The sequence below is a fragment of the Trachypithecus francoisi genome, unplaced genomic scaffold, assembly GCF_009764315.1.
Source record: "Trachypithecus francoisi isolate TF-2019V2 unplaced genomic scaffold, Tfra_2.0 Lachesis_group15, whole genome shotgun sequence".
Lineage (NCBI taxonomy): Eukaryota > Metazoa > Chordata > Mammalia > Primates > Cercopithecidae > Trachypithecus > Trachypithecus francoisi.
The window spans coordinates 80,241,915-80,268,219 of record NW_022681460.1 but is presented as its reverse complement, the minus strand read 5'-3'; the positions used below and the strand labels follow the sequence as shown (position 1 = coordinate 80,268,219).

The window sequence follows — 26,305 nt, the reverse complement described above, 5'->3', positions numbered from 1 at the left end:
TGCTTTCCAACCTCTAGGCTAGAAGCCAAATGTGTGGGCAAGTGCAAATTAGCGAAATTATTTCACTCTATTTGCAGGCAGCTGGGTTTCCCTAGTTGCAGCATAAGCATGCTTTTAGCATTTAATATTAGTGATAGGCTTTGCCAGTTGCTTTAATTTCTTATGCCCTCAATCAAGTCAGGACTCTTGTCCCTGTCCACAATATAGCATAAAGACCACGTGGCTTATACCGTGTCTCAGAGAATGCTAGTGGTTATTGAAGGATTCTGATTTGGCTTTAAATTGGGGATCATTTGATGTTGCATATAAAATTGTCAAGACATTTTCTACGTAGAAGCAATGCACACATTAGGGCTGAATTAATTTTTGGAATTTAAATAAAATTATACTTCCAGATTTATACCACAACCACCGTCAAGAACCTTCTTATTTCAGTCTCCCATATCTTGCTATGGGTCTTCTGGGGGTTGCTTGAGGCTTTTTGGCACTGAATTCCACAGATAAGTCTCACCCAAGAATAAGACAGAGGGTTCTGAATCCGTTACAGAAGACTAGCTTTAGTTTGTGTTGCATAGCAACTCAATTTTAGAGAGAAGATTTCTCAGCAATCTCTCATTAGATCATGTGCTTTAATTTTTAATCAGTGATGCTCTGTACTCTGAAAGTATATTTCTGGCTAGGACAGAGTAGGTATTTATGAAACAAATATGTTAAAAATGTTCTGTATGAAAACTAGAAAAAATTGGGAAAAAAATTACTGGTTTTATTCAGCAGTCACCATTTCAATCTGTACTGTTAAATTTTTCTCAGTGGCCACTAGATGGCATTTCTCATATAGCATTAGAAAATGTATGACTAAAGTGTGTTACGTTGCTAAAGTCGTCAAAATAAACAATGACCCAACATAATTTCATAAGAACGAAGTTCAGCCATGGGAAATATTTTGTTATTTTCCATGGTGATTCGGTTTTATGTGTTTTTAATTTGGGGAATGCAAACACACAAAACAACAAATCAGATACTTAGAAGCACACTGAGAGGCGAATAGCTCACATTTTTCATCCAAAAAGAACAGAGTTCAATGGAATTTTTAAAGAAAAATAACAGAACTTATGTTTTATCTTATTTTTCTAACCAATTTTAGTGTGTGGGAAAACACTGGCAAAATATCATACTTACAGCATCTTGAAAACCAAAGAGCACCACCTGGACTTGGCTAATGCCATGGCTGTCGAAGTCCAGCTCCAGTTTCAGCTTTGACAATGTGGTGGCTATGATTTTTCGGTCAGTGGATCTCACAAATTCTCTGAGGCTTGCAATGAGAGTTGTGATGTGTTCCCATTTTAGTTTCGGTTCTTCAGACCCCTGAGAATAAAAATCAACAATCCTTCAGTCAACATATGCCGGATATACCTGCCATGGGACTCCTATCCCCATACCCCCGTCCCCGCTTTTTTTTCTTTTGGTACAGACAAGGTCTCACTATATTTCCCAGGCTGGTCTCGAACTCCTGGGCTCAAGCGAGCCTCCTACCACTACTTCCCAAAGTGCTGGGATTCCAGGTGTGAGCCACCATGCCTATCCAATTCCCACGCCCCTTTCTGAGAAGAACTGGACTTCCAAATGTCTCCAAAGGAAAGACCACATTTTGAACTATATGGCTCCTCTGCAATCCTCCTACCAACACCAAGAAATAATCAGAGAGAAAAGGTACCTGCCCCACACGCTGGTCAGTAGCCATGACAGTCAGATAACAAAGCTTTGTCCAAAAAGACTGAGACCATAAGATTCTTTCAGAAATTTTAATTGGGAACTAAAAAGAGATTTGAGCAACAAGCTATAGGATCTCAACCTGAAAGTCTGCCCAGAAAGAGAAATTATAAAACAGGGTCATGAATATGTCCAACTATAAGAAAAGAAGCAGAAGCAATGGAATTGAGAAAGACAATAGGGAGTGTATTCGTTCGTTTTCACACTGCAGAAAACACACACCCAAGACTGGGCAATTTACAAAAGAAAGAGGTTTAATTGGACTTACGGTTCCACATGGCTGGGGAAGCCTCACATTCATGGCGGAAGGCAAGGAGGAGCAAGTCACATCTCACGTGGATGGCAGCAGCCAAAAAGAGAGAGCTTGTGCAGGCAAACTCGCATTTTTTAAAACCATCAGATCTTGTGAGACTCATTCACTATCACGAGAACAGCACAGGAAAGACCTGCCCCCATAATTCAATCACCTCCCACCGGGTTCCTCCCATGACACATGGGAATTGTGGGAATTACAATTCAAGGTGAGATGTGGGTGGGGACACAGCCAAACCATATCAGGGAGGGAGAGGAGAAGTGGACAAAAACAGAAATGCGCACCCAGAGGGTCAACAGCAACCAAGCCAGAGAAAAGATGTGCAAACTCCGGGAACTTGAAGTTCCTTAGGCTCATGTTCTGTTTCCAGTGTCTGTGAGACTTGGCTAGGCACTATGGTTGGAATTCCTTAGGAGTCTACTTCCCTTATTGCTATGCGTGTCTACCTATAACATGTCCTTGGTACTTCAGTTGTCCTTACAGTGTGTCAATTCCTTGAAACCACGAGGGGCTGATCTCAAACTTCATTCTTGAAACTACTCCTTACCCATCAAAGAGGCAATTGCTTCTAAGAATGGACTGATGGCCTATTTTATTACACTAAAATATATTACAATGTTCAAACAAATGCTCTTTCTCAAACTGAATTTTTCTTTTTGTTTTTTTTAAGAGACAGGGCCTCTCTTTGTCACCCAGGCTGGAGTGCAGTAGTACAATCATAGCTCACTGCAGCCCCTAATTCCTGGGTTCTAGGTCTCTTCCCACCTCAGCCTCCTGAGTAGCTAGGCACTATAGGCATGTGCCACCACACCCAGATAATTGTTTTTTAACTTTTTGTAGAGACTGGGTTTTGCTAAGTTGCCCAAGCTGGCCTCAAACTCCTGGGCTCAAGTGATCCTCCCACCTCAGCCTCCCAAAGTGCTAGGATTACAGATGTGAGCCACTTTCCCCAACCTCAAATGGAACTTTTCTCCTTTCAGCAAGGCACACTGCTTTTTTTTCTTTTCTTTTTTTTTTTTTTTTGGACAAAGTCTTGCTTTGTCGCCCAGCTTGGAGTGCAGTGGGGCCGTTTCGGCTCACTACAACCTCTGCCTCCCAACTTCAAGTGAGTCTCCTGCCTCAGCTTCCCAAGTAGCTGGGATTAAAGGCACCTGTCATGTCCGGCTAACTTTTGTATTTTTAGTAGAGCTAAGGTTTTACCATGTTGGCCAGGCTGCTCTGGAACTCATGACCTCAAGTGATCTGCCTGCCTCAGCCTCCTGAGTGCTGTAATCTCAAAGTGCTGGGATTATAGGCATGAGCCACCATGCTTGGCCCACACTGCTTCTTTAAGGAAGCATAGTAGGATGTTATTTGTTCCCATTTAACTGTAAGAAACTATAAGAAACTTTAAGAAACTATTATCTCATTTTTATTTTATATTGTACATTTTCTTACTGTACCATTAAAATTAAAATTCCTCAACTGGGCGTGAAGATTATAATTTCTAGGAGTCTATTAAAATAAAAAAGAAATGCACCATTGAGTTCTTTCTCTTAATATATTTTCATTTGGAAGCTCGGTCTCATGTTTATGTTTTCATGAGATAAGATTATACTGAAAAGCTTGAAAGCTGTCATTCAAGGAATATTTTAAAATCACACTGGAACCATTATAAACTTTGTTGGTTTTTTTCCTTACCACAAACTAAATTGCACCCAAGGTAAAGATTCACAGGCGAAATCATAACACCATGAAAATATATTCAAGAAGAAAAATGTGAGTTATGCAGAAATTGGAAGCTTCTCTTAATAAAAAATCAGTTGCAACATGTTTGCCAATAGCAGGCTTCAAATGACAAACTTATTTTTCGATGTTAACTTTGTTTTTACAACAGAAAAACATGTTGCTTCTGGTTTTTTGATGTGTGTGCCACTGTCCTACAAAGGAACATGCTCTACTCTGGGAAATGTTTTCTGTTCAGGCTATTTCATCTACTTATGTCATCGTTTATTTCTGTTCTGACTCCTGTCTCTCCATGTTAACTCATTCATGTGCCTTCAAAAACAAGCATCTTGGCTAGTATCTGGTGAGCCTGACTCAGTGTCAGCATAGATTTGACAGTATGCATTGCCTGCACTCCTAGTACCAGGGTGTGATGGTTAATACTGAGTGTCAACTTGATTGGACTGAAGGATACAAAGTATTGATCCTGGGTATGTCTATGAGGGTGTTGCCAAAGGAGATTAACATTTGAGTTGGTGGGCTGGGAAAGGCAGACCTACCCTTAATCTGGGTGGTCACAGCTGCCAGTGTGGCTAGAATATAAGCGGGCAGAAAAATGTGAAAGGAGAGAGTGACCTAGCTTCCCAGTCTACATCTTTCTCTTGTGCTAGATGCTTCCTGCCCTCAAATATTGGACTCAAAATTCTTCAGTTTTGGAACCAGACTGGCTCTCCTTGCTCCTCAGCCTGCAGATAGCCTATTGTGGGACCTTGTGATCATGTGAGTTAATACTTAATAGACTCCTCTTTATGTGTGTGTATATATATATATTCCATTAGTTCTATCCCTCTAGAGAACCCTAATACACAGAGTCTTCTTCAAAGGTGCTCTCCAGTCTTCATCCTTTAAATTTCCTTCCTCAAAAACCAGGAGTGGATTTCAGAAGGACGTTACAGATTACAAGGCTTTTCATGGTTTAAGGTTTGAGGACCTGTCCAATATCTAGATTTGGTTTTGTTATAAAGTGTAGGCTTAAATATAAATACATATCTAGAAATAATACAATGACAAGAATTATTTCTGATTGATTGTAGAAAAAATTAAAGATATTTAGATAACTATTACTAGCCTGCTTGATAATAACAATAACAGTTAACAGTTGTGGAATATTTTCTGTTATGATTTAAATCACTCACAATCTCCATTACTCCTGATAGCAACCTTATAAAGTAGACTCCTCCATTATAGATGAGGAAGTTCAGGCTCTGAGAGGTTAAATCAGTTGCCCAAACTGCACAGCCTTTAAGTGATGGAACGAGGCCTCAAACAGAGGGAAATCCAAGCTAAGCCCAAGCTCCTAACCATTATATTCTACTGCCCCAATGACCTGCAGTAGCAGCTGTCAACCTGGGTCAGGACCTGTTCTACCACTGAATCACCATTTGATGTCATAGGAAAGGATTCCCAGCATCCTTAACAGCACAGTCAGAAGGGCCCCCACCATCACGTGGCCATCATGGATTCAGCATGTGATTCTGCTCAGCAGTTTCGGGTACTCACTGGTAGCTTCATGCCGGTCCACTAAGGCCTCTGATGGTTGCTTTTAAGGTTTTCTTTCATTTCTTCTTTTACAGAGAACATTCAAATGCACTTTAAAACTAGGAGGTACCAAACAATTGAATATGACTAACCACTCCCACATTTAAGTATTTCAGCACAGTCATAGAAGTGATGACCAAGGCAGTCCTATTCCTGATGGCGCTATGGTCCAGCAGGGAGACAAAGAATAGACCCCAACAAGCTGGCATTTCCTGTACTGGAAAAGCACATTCTTTGGGGGCAGAGATTTAGGCAATTCCTGGATTTTATGTGTTTTTGACCTAAAACCAAGCATCTTAAAGGTCCACAGGAGAGGCCTTCACTCCACAGTGGCTAATGGTGATTTACTTTCCTTCTTTACCTCCAATGCCTACCCCCCACCCCACTTTACGTTTTTCCTAGCACTTATCACCATCAGGCCTACCAGCAAGGCAGAGCAATGTGGTGGTTAAAGCAAAAACTTCGGAGCCAAACTGCCTGGGTCAAAATCCTAACTCCATCACTTAGGACTGCATGACTTTGGCAAACTACTCAAGTCCCCTGTGCCTGTTTCCTCATGTGTAAAATGAGGATGCTAATAGAATTACTGGTATAGTACTACTATCATGAAAATTAAATGAGTACATACACATGGAATAAGAATAGTACCTGGCCTAAAGAAAATGTTAGCTGTTATTACTATATGTTATATATATATATGTATAGTTTTTCTTCTTCCACTAGGATATCACCTTCAAGGGGATGCAGATACTTTTGTTTGGTTCCCCAGGGTATCCCCAGCACATACTACAGTGCCTGGCCTTTGACTGATGCTCAGTAAGTATTTGTGGAATAAATGAATGAACTCCGAGTGCTGCCCAGCTGCTCTCTCCATCCAGCTTTGTTCCTCTTCTTGGATCAACCCAGTCCTGTTCTCAGTCCTTCAATGATCACAGTGAGCCAAAGGAAAGGCCAGAGAGAAAGCTGATGGCTCGAGACCGCTCCAGTCTCCACCGCCACGAAGCATGTATGACACTCAGAGGCCAGCTTCCCCTCACTCTAGAGCACCTTCTTCCTGCGCCTCAGAATAACTGCCTGAGACAGCTTTCCTTTAGGACCCAAGTCAAGGTTTTTGAGAGCGTGTAGAAGACACTCATTTCAGTTTTCCTTGCACCGAGGCCCTACTGGCACATATATGGCCTTTCAGCTCCTTCTGTGAGATCTAAAGAGATGGATGTTAGGGAATTCCAAAGGCGATAAAATGTTCAGCAAAGCAGCACAGTGAGGTTCTCAAGACAGAGACAGGCTGAGATTGTTTCGTAAGAGCCAAGAGAGAGCTTTGCTCCATTTATATCTCAATAAAAGATGAGAACAGGTAAACTGTTGTACTGAGAGACTAAAAACTTGGCTGGACTCCTCCAGCCCCAATCTTTTCTTGCAGCTATTTCCTCAGGACACAGGTAGGGAAGAAGCTATGAGCAGTAGTCCACAGTGATCATGAAGGACAGGTGGAGGCCACAGTAAAGGAGGCAGGTAGATGAGTTCCCAGTACCCACTGAACTAAAAGAGGATGAGAAGTGTCATACCAGGGATGACCGTGTCTGTGGGAGGTTGTATCCACAAGAAGCTTGGGGCTGAGGAAAATCCATTTTTCTCCTGGTGAATATTTGGGAAGGGGATTCTTCCTTGTATCTGTACACAGAATTCCAGGGAACACATTTTCCCAGGTATCATGGTTCTGTGTCCTCCAAATTCACATGTTGAAGCCCTAATGCTCAATGGGATATATTTGGAGACAGGGCCTCAAAGGGGCTAATTAGGACTAAGTGAGTCATAGGGGTGGGGCCCTCATCCAATTGAACTGATGTTGCTGGTGTCCATATCAGAAGAGGAAGAGACATGAGGGCTGCAAATGCACCAGAAAAGACCATTTGAGTGTATAAGCAGGTGGCCATCTGCAAGCTAAGCAGACAGGCCTCAGGAGAAACCAAACCTGCCAACCCCTTGATCCTGGATTTTCGGCCTCCAGAACTGTGAGAAAATACATTTCTGTTGTTTAAGCCACCCAGTACGTGATAGTTTGTTATGGTTGCTTGCCCTGGTTTGGATGTGATTTGTCCTGCCAAAACTCACGTTGAAATGTAATGATACTGAGAGGCGGCAGAGTCTTTAAAGAGGCATTTGGGTCATGAGGCTCATGAAAGGATGAATGCAGTTCTCATGAAACTGGGTTAGTTCTCAGGAAAGCAAGATGTCATAAAGCCAGTTGGCTCTCCTTGTCCCTCTCTTTTTTCCACTCAAGCCCTGCTGCCTTTCTACTTTCTGCCATGAGTGGAAGCACCACGAGACCCTCACCAGATGCAGACGGGCCACCGGATCTTGGACTTCCTAGCCTCCAGAATCACGAGCCCAAATAAACTTCTTTCCTTTATAAATTACTGAGTCTCACGTATTCTATTATAGCAACAGAAAATGGACTAAGACACAGCCCTAGCAAACTAGTATAACAAGGAATGACAGTTTCACTGACAAGCTTTTGTTTATTTCAGAGTACATTTGGCCTTCTAAACTATTATATACTGCAGATCCTCAAATAACATTGTTTTGCCCAATGTTGTCTCATTATAACCTTGATGAGAAAAAAAAGAATTGATTCCTGGTAGGGGCCACTGTCTGTGTGGAGTCTGCACATTTTCTCCATGTCTGTGTGGTTTTCCCTGGGTACTCTGGTGACATGGTTTGGCTGTGTCCCCACCCAAATCTCATCTTGAATTGTAGCTCCCATAATCCCCATGTGTCATGGGAGGGACCCAGTGGGAGGTAACTGAATCACAGGGGTGGGTCTTTCCTATGATGTTCTCATGATAGTGAATACGTCTCATGAGATCTGATGGTTTTATAAATGGGAGTTCCCCAGCACAAGCTCTCTTGCCTGCCACCATGTAAGATGTGACTTTGCTCCTCATTCACCTTCCACCGTGATTGTGAGGCCTCTGCAGCCATGTGGAACTGTGAGTCAATTAAACCTCTTTCCTTTATGAATTATCCAGTCTCAGGTATGTCTTTATTAGTAGCGTGAGAACAGACTAATACATATGGTTTCCTCTGCATCCCAAGGACGTGCACGTTAGGTTCATTTGTGTATCTGCGTGGTCCGTGTGAGTAAGTGTGGGTGTGTGTGGATGTGCCCTACAGTGGAATAGTGTCCTGTCCAGGGCAGGTGCCCGCTTGGTACTGAGCTGCCAGAATAGGTTCTGGCCACCTATGGCCCTGAACTGGGTAGATAGTTATCTTGTTTTTATTAATCTTTCTTAAATGTATATAGAGTTCACATTTATTTCAATGTTGAATATTAGAAGTGTTTTAGTCTTTATTTGGGAGTTTGGTCATTTTTTTGTGACCAGAAATATGCCATAGGAACTTAACTCTTGTTTATATCAATTAGTCTATGGTAACACTGGTTTGGTTATATGTAATTTTGCTTCAGTTACAGTTTTCAAGGACTTATCAACTACATTAAGTGAAGACTCACTACAATTTACTTCCCATTGCCCTTCGCCCTCCATCTAAATGTAACCTCACAAGCTCCAGGCTTCTGTTGTATTCACTGACATTTCCCAGATGCCGAGAGGAGCGACTGGCAGGTAGCCTCGTGCTTCTGTCAGAATTAGCAACTCATGTGGCTTAAAGCGTGTTTATTGATGGAATGAATAAACAAATGAATGAAGAGTAAAAGAGCCTTGTAGGGGCTAGCTGGAATGTCATCAATGTGAAAAATTTGCTTCTGACTTAAAAATAGCTTATGTTCAAAAATGCAGTGAAAAAAGCGTTTCCCTGTTTTCACATTAATATATTCCCTACTGTAGGATTTGCTTTCTTTTTTCCCCTGGGGTAGGTTTGTTTATCATGAGCACTACAGCTTCCTCCTGCCTTTCACATCATCTGTGACAGCTGCAGGTGGTTAGGACACAGGTAAAATATGTAACCTTTGGAAAATGAAGCACCTGGGAAAGGATTTACCTGAGCTAAAGATTCCATTAGATTTCTCACAACTTTGTCTTGGTCTTCTGTCAGGATCCTGTGAAGGGTGGCTCGCCTCTCACTGTCCTTCCTCAGCATGAAGAATCCGGAATCTTTTTCTTCAGGGGAAGGGGGAGCACTGTGATCTTCAAAATTCTCATCTGGAATGCTGAGAAAATTTATGCGGCATACATCACAGTTTCCTTTATAAAATGACACACTTAACAACACACTTCTCTCACCCCAAATAAAGTCAGGTCTTTACCCCAAAAAGAGTGTCCGAATTCCCTTGACGTCTCTTTCTCCACAGGATTTGGCTCTTGTTTTGAAAGAGAAGGGGTCCGCTTTCAACTCCGTGTCAGGTGAAACTGAGCCGTACTCACTGCTGCTGCTGGTGTCCTCCACCAGCACAGGTACTGGCAAAGATATACTCCTGAGATATTCTGCTTGTGATGAGAGGAAGGAAAAAATAATTGAGGCTTAAAAAATGTACACATACTGAAACACCCATTGAAAGAAAGCCATTTTCTTTGTCAAATATCTTGTTGCAATGAGCAGCATAATTATGCTATGCAAGGGGATGGTCATGTGTTACGACTGCCCCCTTGCTCAGCAAAACCCATACAGCAGGACAGCCAGGAAAGGGCATCCCAGGCCTTGGGAGGGATATCTCTGGGGTACCAAAACAGTCAAGGAAGCAACAGGTTCAGCAGGTCTGATCCCCTCATTTTTACTAATTATTTCTATTTATGGGTCTCAGTTTTCATATTTATAAAATTCAGGGTCAGATTGATAATCTTTAAGCCTGTTCTTCGGGGGCTTAAGGGTCTATGTTAGCATCTTGGAGCTGCCTTGGTTGGGATGAGTGAGGGGGATGCTGTAAGTCTAGACCACAGGTTCCAGTCGTGTTATACCTGAAACCAGAGCAAATATGATGACTGTCATGTATCACAGTTCTGCTTAAGGATTCATATAAAAAAGGATTCTTCACTGAAAACAAATTTTGGAAACAGATGGACTAGATGATCTCTTAGGTCCGTTCTGGTTCTCAGATACTATGATTTTCTAGTAGACATGAGCTGCTTCTTTATTTGGATGGAGAATAAGACGGTGGAGTTGCCTATATTTCCTCAAACATTGGTTTTAAAGAACGTAGTTTTTGCCAGAAACATCTTTATCAAACACACATCCTAATGCTACAAAAGTATTTTAATAAAGAATGAAGGTATAAAATTATGGAAAAGGAAATCCACTGTTGCCTGGAATCTCCTTCTTACTTAATTCCTCTTAGGCTGAACTGAATCAACTGCCCCGATCTCAAGGATAGCAGGGGACTCCTGACAGTGATTTCAGCTGTAGGGAGAAAGATGGAAGTATATACAGCTTTCAGGAACAGCTGACCTCATGGGAAACCACCTTACTGGTCAGTAACTGGAAAGTCTCCCCAGGATGAATTGGTTGACTTATCTGCTGTTATTTAAACAGTTCTGTAGCTGAATCACTAGAAGGCAGGAAGCAAGAGGAAACCACAAAGAGTTGCTGAATTGACCAATTAAGTATCAGTATGCAAATGATATATGGCAGGGGAAATGCCTGGCATGTATTGTTTCCAAATATTCTGGAGCAGCTCATGGGCCTAGCATTTCATGGACCATATTTTAGGCAGTGCTGCCACAGCAGAAAGGAAATGGGTGACCTCTTCCGTGCTGATAATAGTAAGGTTGTCTGAGAGAAGAAAGGTTTGAAAGGGGGCTCGAACACCGAACTGCTTTTGAGTCATTCCTGGCGAAAGTCAAGGCCTAGAGTGTGCCTTGTTTCACTTTAGAGTCAACATCATTGCTATTTGGGGGGGGAACAGATTTCAGAACAGAAAAAAACAGTTACTTGGGAGAAAGAGTTTCACTGCTATGAGATGTCAAGCCCCTAAAGTTAAATGTTGCTGATGGAAGAATACAGCTGAAGAAGATCTCTTGGCTTGACTGAGTAGGCGATCTCTTTATAAGAAGGGATGCAAGCCCTTCAGTGGAACTCACTGCTGATCCTTGAGACTTGGTGAGTTTCTTCACCAGCCCATTTTCATAAGATGCATGCCACACTCAGAAATGGAGGTGTGCATCATTCATATTTCAAAGACAAAACTGTTGTTTCTTGGGAGTAAAGAGACTAAATCCTATCTAGAACAGTACAAGATGAGGGATTCCTATCATGTGTTTCCGTGTTTGTGTGTGTATGTGTGTGTGTCTGTGGAGTACATGTATGTGTATGTAAAGAAGAGAGGGAGTAAGGTCTTGAATTAGCCTGTATTTTGGCTTTTTGGTCATATCGTGTGCTTTGATTATCCACTAATGAGAGGACTTGTGTCATACCTGTGAATTTTAATGGTGCTGTGACTACTGACTGCCTAAAAGGAGGTCTAATGAGGTAAAACTGTATATGCTTAAGGATGGAACCCAGTGCCTGTTGCTATGGCTCATTAAGGAAATAAAGGGACTTATAGATATTCTGCATGTTCTATGTGCAGAGCCCTGATTCCCTCCTTGGCTTGATTTTATTTTTATTTTTGAGATGGAGTCACACTCTTTTTCTCATGCTGAAGTGCAGTGGCATGATCTCAGCTCAGTACAACCTCCACCTCCTGGGTTCAAGTGATTTTCCTGCCTCACTCTCCCAAGTAGCTGGGATTACAGGCGTGTGCCACCAAGCCTGGCTAATTTTTGTATTGTTAGTAGAGAGAGGATTTCGCCATGTTGGCCAGGCTGGTCTCAAACTCCTGACATCAAGTAATCCACCCCCTTCAGCCTCTCAAAGTGCTGGGATTACTGGTGTGAGCCACCGCACCCGGCCTGCTTGATTTTAAATGAGTGAACCTGATTCTAGATTGAGTCCCCTTCTCTGTTAGGCACATGCATTCATTCATCTAACATACAGTTGTGGATCATCTACTATTTGTCAGGTAGCCAGCAGGAGTTGCTGATGGACCAGAGTGAAGGGTGTCAAAAGGAAGAATAAAAAATGACCCCAAAGTAGAATTCTGGCCTAAGAAACTGAATGGATGTATATTGTACTTATATACTAAGATAAGAAATAATACAGGCCAAAAAGGAAAAGTTCTTTTTACTGGATAAGGGGTGTTATTTGACAGTTCAGTTTGAAAAATGAAGAAGGCAATTGGTGGGGACGGGCGCGGTGGCTTACGCCTGTAATCCCAGCACTTTGGGAGGCTGAGGCAGGCGGATCATCTGATGTTGGGAGTTTGAGATGCCTGGCCAACATGGTGAAACCCCGCCTCTACTAAAAATACAAAAATTAACCTGACATGGTGGTTTGCCTGTAGTGACGGCTACTCAGGAGGCTGAGGCAGGAGAATTGCTTGAACCCAGGAAGCGGAAGTTGTAGTGAGCCAAGATCATGCCACTGCACTCCAGCCTCCAGCAAGACTCCATCTAAAAAAAAAAAAAAAAGCAATTGGATATGAGTCTCGAGCTCAGAAGACTAGGCTAGATAGAACCTCAGCAGCCTACTGGCTGGAGATGGAATTTAAAGTAAAGGATGACATAATTTGGGGAAAGATAAAAAGACAGCATAGACCCAGCCCTTAAGAATGCCAATATTTAGAGGAAAAGAAGGGGATGAACAGGCAGCCAAGGAGAATGACAAGGAGCAGCCACGAGGTTGGAGGAAAACAGAGAAAATGGGGTGTCATGGAAGCCCACACAGGAGAGGGCAAAAGTAAGAGAGAACGGTCATCCAGGCCGAGAGCCACTGAGAAGTTGAATAGGTTGAGAAAGGCACTTGTTGGATTTGACTGAAGAGATCTCATTAGACCTTGGCCAGAGCAGGCCCAGTGATCATGTGGAAGGGGAGACGCTACATGGGTGGGAAGGAAGAGGTGGAGATCCGGCGACACTGTACTTCAAGACGGGAAGCTGGGATGGGGGGCAAAAAAAAAATGGTGGTGGTATCAGCCAGTGAGGCCATTTGTAGATCAGGGGAAGGATGGGTTTAGGACAGAAGACACTACAGCATGTGTATATGGAACTCATCGGGAGAGGCAGAAGCTGGAGGAGTCACAGGGGCTCCACAGGAGCCAGAACTCAACTGTGGGGGATTGGCCTTCTGCAGGACAATGAGTGTTTTCTCTATTGTAAGGGGTGGAAAGAGCGAGACAGGTGGTGCTGAGACAGGTCGCTTTATACGTTTGTGGTGGAAATAGGATCAAATCCATGCCTGAGATTTCCAGCTTCTTAAGTTACGAATATTTCTAGGCAAGTGAGAATGCATAGAGCCTTTCTGTATCACTGTAAATGGGAAGAAGCTCAAGTATAAATATTTCCAAGGGAGCACGGTGACAGTTTCCAGATATCACAGAGGTTACAAGTTCCTTGAACATCAGCTCATACACGTGAGTGATTGGGACCCCAGGCTGCAAGAGAGGAGCCTGGCAGGATTTCCAGTCACAGGCAGCCTTACTGCTGATGTCTTGCCAGGTATTAAGGAGCCCTCCTCTATGGGGTTGACCATGAAGAGTCTAAAAGAGGCTGATAGAACACGTCAAAGATGCTTCTCTAGGGAGATGATTCTCATTGCCCTATTTCAGGGGCTGATGGGAAGGGGCATGAGCCCCATACCCCTAAGAGATAGCTTTACCAAGAGGCCAGGGGTAGGCTGGAGTCGGGAGGGGTGACTGGCCACTCTACAGACTCTAGATTGCTGGGAGCTCCCGTCTATGGAAGGGAGGTAGTGCAACCTTTAAGGAATTAGACACATTCCTGCTTTGGGCAAGTGGGGATTTTCTAAATCCCTTCCATTGCTGTGAGCGTGGCCTCAAGTCCTCACAGCTATTCATGATCACTAGGGATCTTTATGGTTCTCCTTCTCCTAGACAGTTTAGGAACTAAGTCTGGCCACAACACAGAGTCTCCTAACTGGCCATCCTGCCTCCAGTCTCCAGCTGGCCAAACATAGAATAATGGTTCTCACACTGCAGTGATGACAAGAATCATCTGGGTTTACTTAAAAGTACAGAATTCCAGCTTGCACCTCCAGATTCTGAGAAGGGTCAGGCATCTCAATTTTTAACAAGCATTGCAAGAGATCCATGCAGGCAAGATCTGGGACCAACTGAGGCACAGCTATATTCCTAGTGCCTCGTGCCTATATTCTAGTGCCAAGTGCATAGCAGAGGGTTAAAAATGTTATGGAATAAATGTTATTAAATAAACCATCCTCACACAGCTATCGGAATGATCCATCAATAGCTTCACTGTCCAACATGGTCGCTACTACCCTCATATGGTTATTAATATTAACATTCAAATAATAAAAATTCAGTGCCTCAGCCATGGTAGCCATGTGTAGTGTGTCTAATAGCCACATATGACTAGTGGCTAATGTATTGGACAGGGCAGGTACAGGACATTTATCTTACTGCAGAATCATATATCCAGTGCTGGTCTATAATATTATTTCAGATAAAAAATTTCCCCGGCTCCCCAACCCTCCTTGCTGATTCCTTAGCATTTCATAAGGAGCCCTTTGGGATCTGAGCCTGCTCCCCACTCCAGCATCATCCCTCTCCTTTGACTTTAAGCACCAGTGCTGCTGAGTCAGCAAGGCTTCCTGAATACACAATAAAGTTTCACACATCCTGGCATTAACTTATGCGAGGAGTGGCCTCACCTGGATCTCCACTCCCCATCCACCTGTTAAGTTCACATTTGTTCTTACTCATCAGGTGCACCTCACTGGAAAGTCTGCCTTGAAACGGCATTCTCAGACTGACTTCAATCACTGTCTCTCCCTTTTGACTCCTCTGCACAGACTAAACTACACTATGGTGGAGATGACTTTTTCCAGTGTTTTTCTCCTATAAGGTCAACGGCTCTTTAAAATCAGGAATTCTGTCTTTATCATCCTTATACATTCAGGGCCTAGCACATTTCCTGTGCACACCATAACTGTACAATTAATATTTAAGTTAACGTGAATTACTTAAATCTCTGGGTCTGTGTGTGGCCATGGGAGAGCAGTCAGGATGAGACAAGTCATGTCTCTCTCTAAAGGGGAAGGGGGTCTCATCGTCACCACCCTCTTACTCCCCTCTTGAGGGGAAGCCAAGTGCAGTTATGGGAGGTAGAGAACCTTGAGAGGTGGGCCTGTGCTCTGGACAGAAACACATACATGGCCTATAGAAAGTACCTGGCGAAGGAAGAGGCCTGTATCTTGCACTCATCTAGAAGCAGAGTAAGAGTAGCTAATAGGTCATTGTTTCAATTAACATGAGGCATGCCATTTTCTATAATACCCGGGAACAATCAAATGGGATTTTAAGCAAGGCATGGTGGCTCATGTAATCCCAGCACTATGGGAGGCCAAGGTGGGTAGATCACTTGAGGCCAGGAGTTCAAGACCAGCCTGGCCAACATGGCAAAACCCCGTCTTTACTAAAAATACAAAAATTAGCTGGGTGTGGTGGTGGGCACCTACAGTCCCAGCTACTCAGGAGGGTGAGGTGGGAGGAACGCTTGAGCCTGGGAGGCACAGGATTGCAGTAAGCTGAGATTGTGCCACTGCACTCCAGCCTGGGACTCCATCTCAAAAAAAAAATTGAGGGAGGGATTTTAGCTCCTAATTTGGTTAGCACATCTGTCCTGCTCTCCTAGGGAGGGCAGAGAGGAGGCACACCATCCATGTAATTATACTGTTTTAGCTGAGAGTCTGAACAGTTTAATTATGCAGGGAATTGGGGACTGCCCCTTTTTCTAGGCCCAAGTCCACGTGTGAGCATGAAGGGCGAAAGGGCAATGGGAACCTGACTGACTAGAGTTCAGCAGGTTTACACCTTCCATCTCATGCTCACTCTAAGGTACATAGTCACTGAGAAGACATGGGCAGAACTGTCCACTTAAATGATCGCTCTCTCTCTCTCTCGCACATGCACGCTCTTGCTAAGTGTGTATAGTTGAGTTCACAGAAGCTAAATGCATGTGTGTGATGGGAACCTATTTCCTGCGAACAAAAACCAAGCCATGTGGAAGGGATAAAACAATCATGGACTAAACTTCTGGGCACAGCTCCAAGGCTCTTTTAGGATATTATTTTATTTTATTCTCAGAACCAAATCTGTGAAGTAGGTAATGTTACCAGCAAAGAATGACAGAAGAAATGTGCATGTCCCATATTTAGAAAGTGGGTCAGTGGGATCAGAACCCACTTCTGTGTAATTCTGAAGTCAGTGTCCATTTTAGGATACCAGAAGCAGACTGGTCAGAAGGTTGCCAAGTGCTGCACGGCTGACTTTGTGACAATGCAAGGCTGCCTTCCAGAGCCCAGGCTGTCTGTGGAGAAAAGAGGCACAAGGATGTGCCTTTCCTCTTCTGAGTTTCCCCAGATTCTCAGAATGGAAGACATGGAAGAAGAAAAAGTAGAGAGGCTGTACCCAGGAAACCCCAATTAACAGGCCTCTACTCTGGACTGATTGGCTTTGGGGCATCTGAGCAACCTGCAAAAACCTGCCCCTGCCCCTGGCCTGCAGAACCTATGCACAATGAACATTAAGCCCCCTGAACTATTTAATCAACCACTCATCCAACTTAGGAAAATCCAACACCATGCTGTTCGTTTTTTGTTTTGTTTTGTTTTTTTTGAGACAGGGTCTTGCTCTGTCACCCAGGCTGGAGTGCAGTGGTATAATCATGGCTCACTGCAACCTCCACTACACTAGGCTCAAGCGATCCTCCCACCTCAGCCTCCTGACTAGCTGGGACCATAGGCATGCACCACCACACCCAACTATTTTTTTGTATTTTTAGTAGAGATGGGGTCTCACCATATTGCCCAGGCTGGTATCAAATTCCTGAGCTCAAGCAATCCACCCACCTCAGCCTCCCAAAGTGATGAGATTACAGGAATGAACCACCACACCCAGCCCCATGTTCTTTACTACTCTTTGAAATGCTTTAATGGATCTTCCTAGGGAAAATCTACCTTCTCTACCTTCCTAGTTATGATCCGTAAATGCCAACATTAGAAAACAAAGGCACAATAACTCCTGACCACTAAAAATACAATGTATCACTCCAAAGATGATAGAGGAAAGTATTCGGCATTGATATTTTCCACAAGAAACACATTGGGTAGTCAACTGGCTCCTAGATAAGGAAGCATTTACTTCACTCAAATTGAAGATGTCAAAAACACAGTTACTATCTTGCTTTTAGGGAGAAAAAATTTAAGCCACCCCCACTCATGAAAGAGAAAGATGAGGGGTTTCCAAAGGAACAACCCAGGTAGGCTTGCAGCTGCACACATCCTTATAGTACTCCCCCAACCCCCAACCAATGTAAGCCGGGAGCAGAGGATGAGGCTACTTGATGGGAAGTCTGGAGTTGATCACACGAGACACCAGGTCTCAGCTCAATGGGCAAGGTAAAAACAAACTCACCATTTGATCCAGCTGAAAGAGCTGTGGAAAGAAAAGCAAACAGCCATGAATAAGCACGTGCTGGGTTTGTTGTTAAACTGAGAAATCAACAAAAAGTGAATGCCTGAAATGGGATCAATGTCCTCTCCAAACATTCAATCTGCCCGTTCTCATCCAATATAAACACCAAAAAATGCCAAGAACAATTGGAACCTTTGCTTGTTTTTTTTTCCTGAGTTATAGACAATTATTGCAAAAGTACAATGTACTTATATTTTTACACTGCTGTTTTATTTATAGCTGGCAATCTTTGTTCTCTTTTTCCTTCTTTCCTTTTTTTGGGGGTGTAATTATTCAGAAGTATATACCCTAAGAGACAACAGGTATTTTCTACTGCCTAAAATTAAAAGAACCTATTACCTACAGAGCTTGGAAATTCAATAGCTCTATAATGGCTCTGTAGGCCCATTTATGGTAATCTGGGGTTTCAGCTCCAAAAGGCTAAATTTAACCCCTCTTACACTTGAACCTTAGTATCCACAATGCTAGAGTGACATAGATGCTGACATACTAACTACCTACTAACTATGTCATTGAAGACTACTATGTATGAGGTCCCAGCATTTGTGAAATTGATGGAACACAGCTCCCTGATGCTGCAACCAAATGCCTGAGAACACTGTGCTAATATTTATACCAATTTCCAGTGATATCTGTAAACAGGTTAGTTTACTTCCAGAAAATTCTTCCATCTTAACAGCTTAGGATTTAGGGACTCAGGCTATATCCTCTTCAATGCAATCACATACCTGAAAGCTTAGGTTGTGTCTTTTTCTTTTTGCTTGAAACTTTTAAAAACTCATCAACAAGCAAGTCGTTAGCACAGGCTCTCTTGTCAGGGTCTGGTTCAAAACATTTCAGGATGAATGCCTTGGCCTCTGCAGACATGGATTCTGGGATCTCAGGGTGGACTTTAAACATTCCCACCTAAGACATAAATATAAAAAGTGCAATGTGTCTTCTGAGTGAACACCTCAGCACCTGAACCCCAGCTTCCATAACTTGATGCCCCAATGCAACAAGATCTTTTATTATACAACACAAACTCATGGTTTTTCTCAAAGGGAGATGAGATGCGTTTGCTGTAGGTTATAGAAGATTGACAGAGTGCCTTGGTAACTTTACCAATGGCACAGGCAGAATAATTAGTTGAAGACAGTAGACAGCACTACGGAGTAATAATTTCGTCTTTCAAAGCTTTAGAACATATTGGTACACTGGCACACAAAAAGAATCTTTATTTTCATTTGTTTATTTATTTTTGAGACAAGGTCTCACTCTGTCGCCCACGCTGGAATGCAGAGTGGTGCAATCTCAGCTTACTGCAGTCTCAACCTCCCAGGCTCAAACGATTCTTTCATCTCAGCCTCCTGAGTAGCTCAGACTAAAGGTGCATGCTACCACGCCTGGCTAATTTTTTGTACTTTCTGCAGAGACAGGGTTTCGCCATGTTGCACAGGCTGGTCCAAACTCCTGGGTTCAAGCGATCCACCCACCTCGGCCTCCCAGAGTGCTAGGATTACAGCCATGAGCCACCATGCTCAGTTACTGAGCTGAGACCACTGAGTTGCTCACAATAGCTAAGTGCTGGGCTTTATGCTGGGGTTTCTCCACTTATGAATCTCATCAAATCCTTCCAACAACCCAGTGGATTAAATATTTTCCTTGTTACACCAATGAGGAAAATAAGGCTTAGAAAGGATGAGGTAACATGGTTAAGAAAAGAGGGATCTGGGATTTGAACCTGAACTGTTTGGATTAAAGCCCATGTTCTTTTCCCTATTACATGATTTGTGAATATTTTCCCTGTCTCAAATCACCTACATTAAAAGAGATACTTAAAAGCACTTTAAAATTAAACAAACCTATTTTTATAATAATTAGAATTTACTTCTTATTGCTTCTATTCTAAAAAAAAGTAATGGTATTTTCATTTTTTAGTACAGAGTAAATTTTCAAAAGAAATCCTTTTGTTCTTATATAGCTTATATAAATTCATCGTAATATAAACAATATATAATTATTTGTAAGAATTATATAGCCTATACTATGTGTCAGACACAGTTCTAAGTGCTGGTACATTTTACCTCATATACTCCTCAAAAAGCTCTTACTATACAGGTACTTTTTTTTTTTTTTTTAAGATGGAGTCTCATTTTGTTGCCCAGGTTGGAGTGCAGGGGTGTGATCTTGACTCACTGAAACCTCCCCGTCCTGGGCTCCAGTGATTCTCCTGCCTCAGCCTCCCGAGTAGCTGGGATTACAGATGCCTGCCACCATGACCCTCTATTTCTTTTTTTTTTTAGTAGAGAGGAGGTTTCACCATGTTGGCCAGGCTGATCTTGAACTCCCGACTCAGGTGATCTGCCCGCCTTGGCCTCCCAAAGTGCTGGGATTACAGGTGTGAGCCACCATGCTTGGCCAACAGGTACTATTTTTATCCTTATTTTATAGATGAGGCAACTGAGGCACAAGCAGTTTAAATAATTTGCTCAAAGTCTCAAATATCTTGACCATGCTGGAGCCTGGATTCAAACACTGTAAACTAGTGCCACAATCTATGTCACGCCGTCTCTCTAAGATAGCGTCACTTCCTGTGCACAGCTTAGACTGGCCTAATGTGACAAAAAACACATGGTATAATAATCACTACATTCATGAATTATAAAGCAGCATTTCAGATAAGTCCTAGACACTGGAGGAAACCTGAAAGACTGGCCAAGAAGAGAAAGACATCCACTCATGGCAAGAAAGGCACCTCTCTTGGCACCTGTCATTGCTCTTTGAAGTTTGGTCACACTACTCATTGTTATACCAGCAGTATCCTATCCGATTGTCTTCAAGCATAAAGCCAAGCTTTGCACAAAAGCGGAAGGTCTGTAACAACACATGGCCCCTCACAAGAGGCTACACACAGATGGAATAAGGGCTAGAAACATGGTCTGCAGCAGGGAGAGGAATAACAATTACCATCAAAAGTCCTCTCAGGCCAAATGCATGGCTCACGCCTGTAATCCTGGCACTTTGGTAGGCCAAGGTAGGCAGAGGGCCTGAGTTCAGGAGTTTGAGACCAGCCTGGGCAACATGGTGAAACCCCGTCTGTACTAAAATACAAAAAATTAGCTGTGTGTGGTGGTGTGCGCCTGCAATCCTAGCCACTCAGGAGGCTGAGGCATGAGAATTGCTTGAACTTGGGAGGCGGAGGTTGCAGTGAGCTGAGATCACGTCACTGCACTCCAGCCTGGGTGACAGATCGAGACTCTTGTCTCACAAAAAAAAAAAAAAAAAAAAAAAAAAAAAAGTCCTTTGCCTTGGATACCACAGGAGAGCACAATAAATAAATATATATATATATATATATATTTTTTTTTAAGTTCTCTGCCTTAGAAAGTAGCAGACTTGTGAGTTTTACTACTTGGGAAGCATGTTTCCATTTCAAACTCCCTGTTGGCCTGGCAGTCTGGCAGGGGAGGACTACAGGGATTCAAGACGCAGGTCATAGCCATGCTCAGTCCCCAGATCCCAAAATGCTGGCACTTGTGCTCTCACAAGCCTACTTTTATTATCAGGTACCTCCTACTGCAAAAGGTGGGGCTTCTTCCTCCTCCCATAGGAGTTACTGATGGCCAAATTAACAAGCTAGAGGAGTAGGTATATGAGAATAAGACTGATTTACTTAAAATGGTAATTATGTTCTTTTTTAAAAAATGAAGCCTTCAAACTATTACGGTAGAGAAGAAAAGGAAATTATTAATTTTGATTTAATTCCTAAACAGATTAAAAAATGTTCTTATATCTTCCTCCACAGAAAATTTTCAGACTGTTTCCCAAAGCGCTTAAATCACCTTCAGTATAGTCATGTGTTATTTATACTGTGTTGTTAAAAGGTGGTCAATGGAAGTTACATTGAATCTCACTTTATAGCTGAGAAACTAAGGCACAGAGAGATCCACTGTGTGAGGCACCAGCGCTGGCTCTAACTGAGAGAGACTCTTCTTGACCTTTAATGTGTTCTCAGTTCGTGTTTACTTAGCTCCCTTTATCTAAAAAAAATGACACACACACACAGAACATCCAATAGCTATAAAAAGCTTTATCCATTTGTTTTTAAGAGAAATGAAGTGTGACCTTGAACATAGCTGCTTGTGGTTCTCCCAGTTCATAAAATGGGGGTTTTCCTGTGGCCATTTCGATGATTGTACAGCCCAGAGACCAGATGTCTGCTGCTTTTCCATAGCCTCTTGGTCCTTTATCTATTATTTCTGGTGCCATATACTGGAGGGTACCTGGAAACAATTCAAACACATTTCCATTTTAAAAAGATAAAACAGAAGGATATCTAATGACCGTTTCAATTTTTCTACAGGAATTAGATAACTGTAAAAACATGATTCAAGTCCTAATATATTTTGTGAGTTCCAGTTTACTCTGCTATTTTTTTTTTTTTTTTTTTTTGAGACGGAGTCTCGCTCTGTTGCCCAGGCTGGAGTGCAGTGGCCGGATCTCAACTCACTGCAAGCTCCGCCTCCCGGGTTTACGCCATTCTCCTGCCTCAGCCTCCCGAGTTGCTGGGACCATAGGCGCCCGCCACCTCGCCCGGCTATTTTTTTGTATTTTTTAGTAGAGACGGGGTTTCACCGTGTTAGCCAGGATGGTCTCGATCTCCTGACCTCGTGATCCGCCCGTCTCGGCCTCCCAAAGTGCTGGGATTACAGGCTTGAGCCACCGCGCCCGGCCTACTCTGCTATTAATAAAAGTGGAAATAGCAGTTTTTATAATGGATTTCATCAGTGACATAAAACTACTTTGCCAATATTGTCTGGTTCTGAATAGGTATGCTCTCATTCCCTAGACAGTGGAGTATAAGTGAGGCATCATTTCACTGGGCCTCTTAGAAACTTCTAACAATTAGTCTTTTGAGAACAATAACATCAGCACACATTTCTTCAAATGCATGAAGACTGTTATTATGTATACTTCTAATCTTTTCCAGAAAAGAATATAGTTCATTCATACATTTCCTTAGCTCTATCTCTATTTCTCAGTTCCTAAATTGAATGCTTTAGCTCTTCTGTTTTCATTCTTATTTCTTAATCATGACAGCATGAAGATTCTGAAAGCCATTGTGAAAATTAATGCAAATAAATTTCTGGTGTGCCCTATTCTGTAATCCAAATATACATGACTCCTGCTGCTATCTGTGGTCCATGGACTAACAGGTTTAAGAGATCAAAGACAGGCCATGAGCCATCCATACAGACACATCATCAGATACCGTGACTAAGAATAAAATGAAGGCTGGGCGTGGTGGCTCACAAAGTGCTGTAATCCCAGCACTTTGGGAGGCCGAGGCGGGCGGATCACGAGGTCAGGAGTTTGAGACCAGCCTGGCCAACGTGGTGAAATCCTGTCTCTACTAAAAATACAAAAATTAGCTAGGCATGGTGGTGGGCGCCTGTAATTCCAGCTACTCAGGAGGCTGAGGCAGGAGAATCGCTTGAACCCGGGAGGTGGAGGTTGCAGTGAGCTGAGATCATGCTACTGCACTCCAGCCTGGGCAACAGAGTGAGACTCTGTCTCAGAAAAAAAAAAAGAATAAAATGAAAAGGGAAGAGATTTAAGGTTGCATGGAATCAGACAGGTGGAGAGTGTAGTACAATGGAAAGAATTAAGTGGAGAGGGCCACGAGCCCTTAGTCTGCTTCTGGCCAAGTATATCCCAGGTAAACACACAACTACAATTACCTCATTAACCCAAATGAGAGGCTGGATTTGAACTTCAAATACCCCATAAAGTGGTTTCCCAAAGTCTAGCAATGAGTCAGAAGCATGAATAAAAACACATTACCACATACCCTGCTTCTGATATACAAATAAGAGAGTCAGGAAACAAGAACTCATCCAAGATGCCATGTTGAATTACTTCAAATCATGAGGTGTTTGCCAAAAGAACTGCTTCAGTATTTTCTGATTCATAACCAAAGTGACAGACATTTTGATAAATACAGATGACACCTTTTAGGAATGCCTTGTGCATGGTTTATAGGTGAAAACAATTATGTAAAATTCCTGCAAACTGTTCCTCTGAAAACCACTATCATAGGCGAGAAATGGACTGTTGTTTACAAAAATAAAAGTGTATCATTTTCGTTACATATTGCCATCTTTCTAGGTTTATCCCGCAGACCTTATCACTGCATAGCGGTAGTTCACGTTCACATACAACTGCATATGTCTGCTCTCAGAAAGCCTTTCATCTGGCCAAGGACAAGGCAACCATGCTCCCCAAAGACTCGCCCACCCTTACTACAAAATCGGTATGATTTCTCTTCATTTGTAGCTTTTCCCCAAGTGATAAATTTATGACTTAAATACGCTCAAATAGTCTTTTAGAAAATGCGTTGACGTCTACCACCCGCTTTTGTTGTATCGGGGCCTAGAGTAGAATTCATGAGAGAATTTAAGCTGCATTAATAGCTAAATAGGAATTATAGCAGACCAAAATTTGGAAATTTTTAATTTTTAAACATCGTAAATTGCACAATTCAAGTAATGTCAACAACAAATTATGCAATATTTGATTCATCAGATAACATTTCAAAGCGCTCCATCTGCCAATTGTGTTTAATTATCCCCCACTGAGCAAGTGCCAGAAAAACAGGTTGAGTCATGTGTTCTTATCTGCTCTTCTTTTTACTCCATAAACACATGACACATAGTATTTTAAACAAAGCAATTTACGAAGCTGGATAATGAAGATGAGAGCCAACCTGAACATTGGCGGAAAATCAACGAGAGTATTTGCTCTAAAACTCATACCTCATGTATCTGCATTCTAAAGTTTTTTTAAAAAATTGCTTTGAATTAGCTATTGTAGAATTTCTTTGCTGCTGCAACTACCCAGGGAGGTGGTACAGCTTAGTGGTTAATTAAACTCTAATGTCACATTTCATTCATTCATTCATTCATTCAACAGATCCACATTGAGGGCCTACGATGGGCCAGGCACTGTTCTAGGCACTTAGAATACAGCAGTGGAGAAGACAGACAGAAATACCTGGACTTAGGTTTTTGCAGTAGAAGCCAGATGATAAACTATCAGCACAGTAAGTAAATTACACAGCATGTTAGAAAGTGATATATTATGACCAAAAAAATATAGACCTGAGTGAAGAGGATCAGCAGGAAGGCCGCCATGGTAAATAGGGTGTTCATGGTTGGTCTCACTGCAGAGGGGACATCTGCACTGAGACTGGAAGAAGGTAAGAAAGTTACCCATGCAGACAGCTGGGGTAAGTGTGGTAGCAGCAGGAGGAAAAGCCCGGGCAAAGGCTCTGTGGCGGGGCCCTGCCTGCTGTCATGGAGGAAATGCAGGAAGGTCCACGTTTCTGGCACAGAGTAAACAACAGAAGAAGAGTAGGAAATGAGGTCTGAAAGGGAACAGACTCCGAATCAGGTCAGAGCCTTTTCCCCCACTATAAGGGTTTTGACATTTGTTTACTCTGAAAAAAAAAAAAAAAAAAAGCCACTGAGGGCTCTGAACAACAGGACCCTGTTTGTTTCAGAGGGATCACTCTTGCTGCAGTGTTGAGAGTAGACAGTAGGGGGCAAAAGTGAAGCAGGAGCACAGCTGGGGAAGCCACGGAAAATGCAGGTGAGCGATGAGAGTGGCAGCGGCAGAGGCGGTGAGAACCGGTCCAGTGTTGGTGATGTTTTGAAGACAGAGCCATTAGGCTTCTTGGATGGACTGGGCTGGAGTGTGAGAAAAGAGAAGTGCCCTGGATAACACTATGTCAGGAGTGGCTGCCAACTGAGACAGAAGAGTGTGCCGGGGACAGGTTTGGGGGAAGATAATTAATTCCTTTTGGCCTGTTAAGTCTCGCTTGAGTCTCCGCTCTATTACTAACTAGCTTTGTGACCTTGGGCAAGTTATTCAACCTCTTTGAACCTTCATTTTCTCACCACAAACTAGGATAATGATACCTAATGATTAAGGCTGATATATGAATTTCAATAAAATGTATGTAAAGCACTTAGTGCAGAGCTAGGTACACAGTAAGCACTCCATAAATGGTGATTACTGCTGCATTTTCCCTCATCAAAATCACCAAGAGGTTATACAGACCAATTTATTGACTGAGCACCTGGGACTAAGCTCCTGAGACTTGATGACCACCAAGTTCATGTTTGAAGCCTACGATGTACAGGGCCCTCGGGACCAGTGCTGGGGACAGATCTATGCATGTTAGTGATGCACGTCACTCTTACGTGACACCAGTGGAAGAGGTCCACGCAAAGGGCTCTGTGAGGACTGCTTTCCTACAATTCCTTTGGAGATTTTACAAAAAAGATGTTCCCCAGATTAGTAGCACAAGATATTGCATTAACATCCTGTCCCACAAAGTGTGTGAAAGGAGGGATTTTCCTCTCAGAAGTTAC

General features: G+C 42.7%; 1 protein-coding gene and 1 long non-coding RNA gene across 6 annotated transcripts in view; one reads left to right on the top strand and one right to left on the bottom strand.

Moving 5' to 3' along the window:
* MAP3K5 (mitogen-activated protein kinase kinase kinase 5) overlaps nucleotides 1-26,305 on the bottom strand; it is a 254,408-nt gene that overhangs the window by 32,783 nt on the left and 195,320 nt on the right. For 3 of the 5 annotated variants that reach the window (XM_033235351.1, XM_033235354.1, XM_033235356.1), the window contains 6 exons: nucleotides 21,996-22,153; nucleotides 18,617-18,794; nucleotides 17,829-17,849; nucleotides 9,651-9,831; nucleotides 9,386-9,554; nucleotides 1,180-1,365 (listed from right to left, as the gene is read on the bottom strand). In XM_033235351.1, the coding sequence (XP_033091242.1) occupies nucleotides 1,180-1,365; nucleotides 9,386-9,554; nucleotides 9,651-9,831; nucleotides 17,829-17,849; nucleotides 18,617-18,794; nucleotides 21,996-22,153 (893 nt within the window). The remainder of the gene's footprint in view (nucleotides 1-1,179; nucleotides 1,366-9,385; nucleotides 9,555-9,650; nucleotides 9,832-17,828; nucleotides 17,850-18,616; nucleotides 18,795-21,995; nucleotides 22,154-26,305) is intronic. The other 2 variants (XM_033235355.1, XM_033235352.1) reach the window with 1 other exon arrangement.
* Nucleotides 8,336-24,931, top strand: LOC117097480. The gene is made up of 3 exons (XR_004442950.1): nucleotides 8,336-8,376; nucleotides 24,039-24,183; nucleotides 24,843-24,931. It is a non-coding gene; the product is annotated as an uncharacterized LOC117097480 (long non-coding RNA).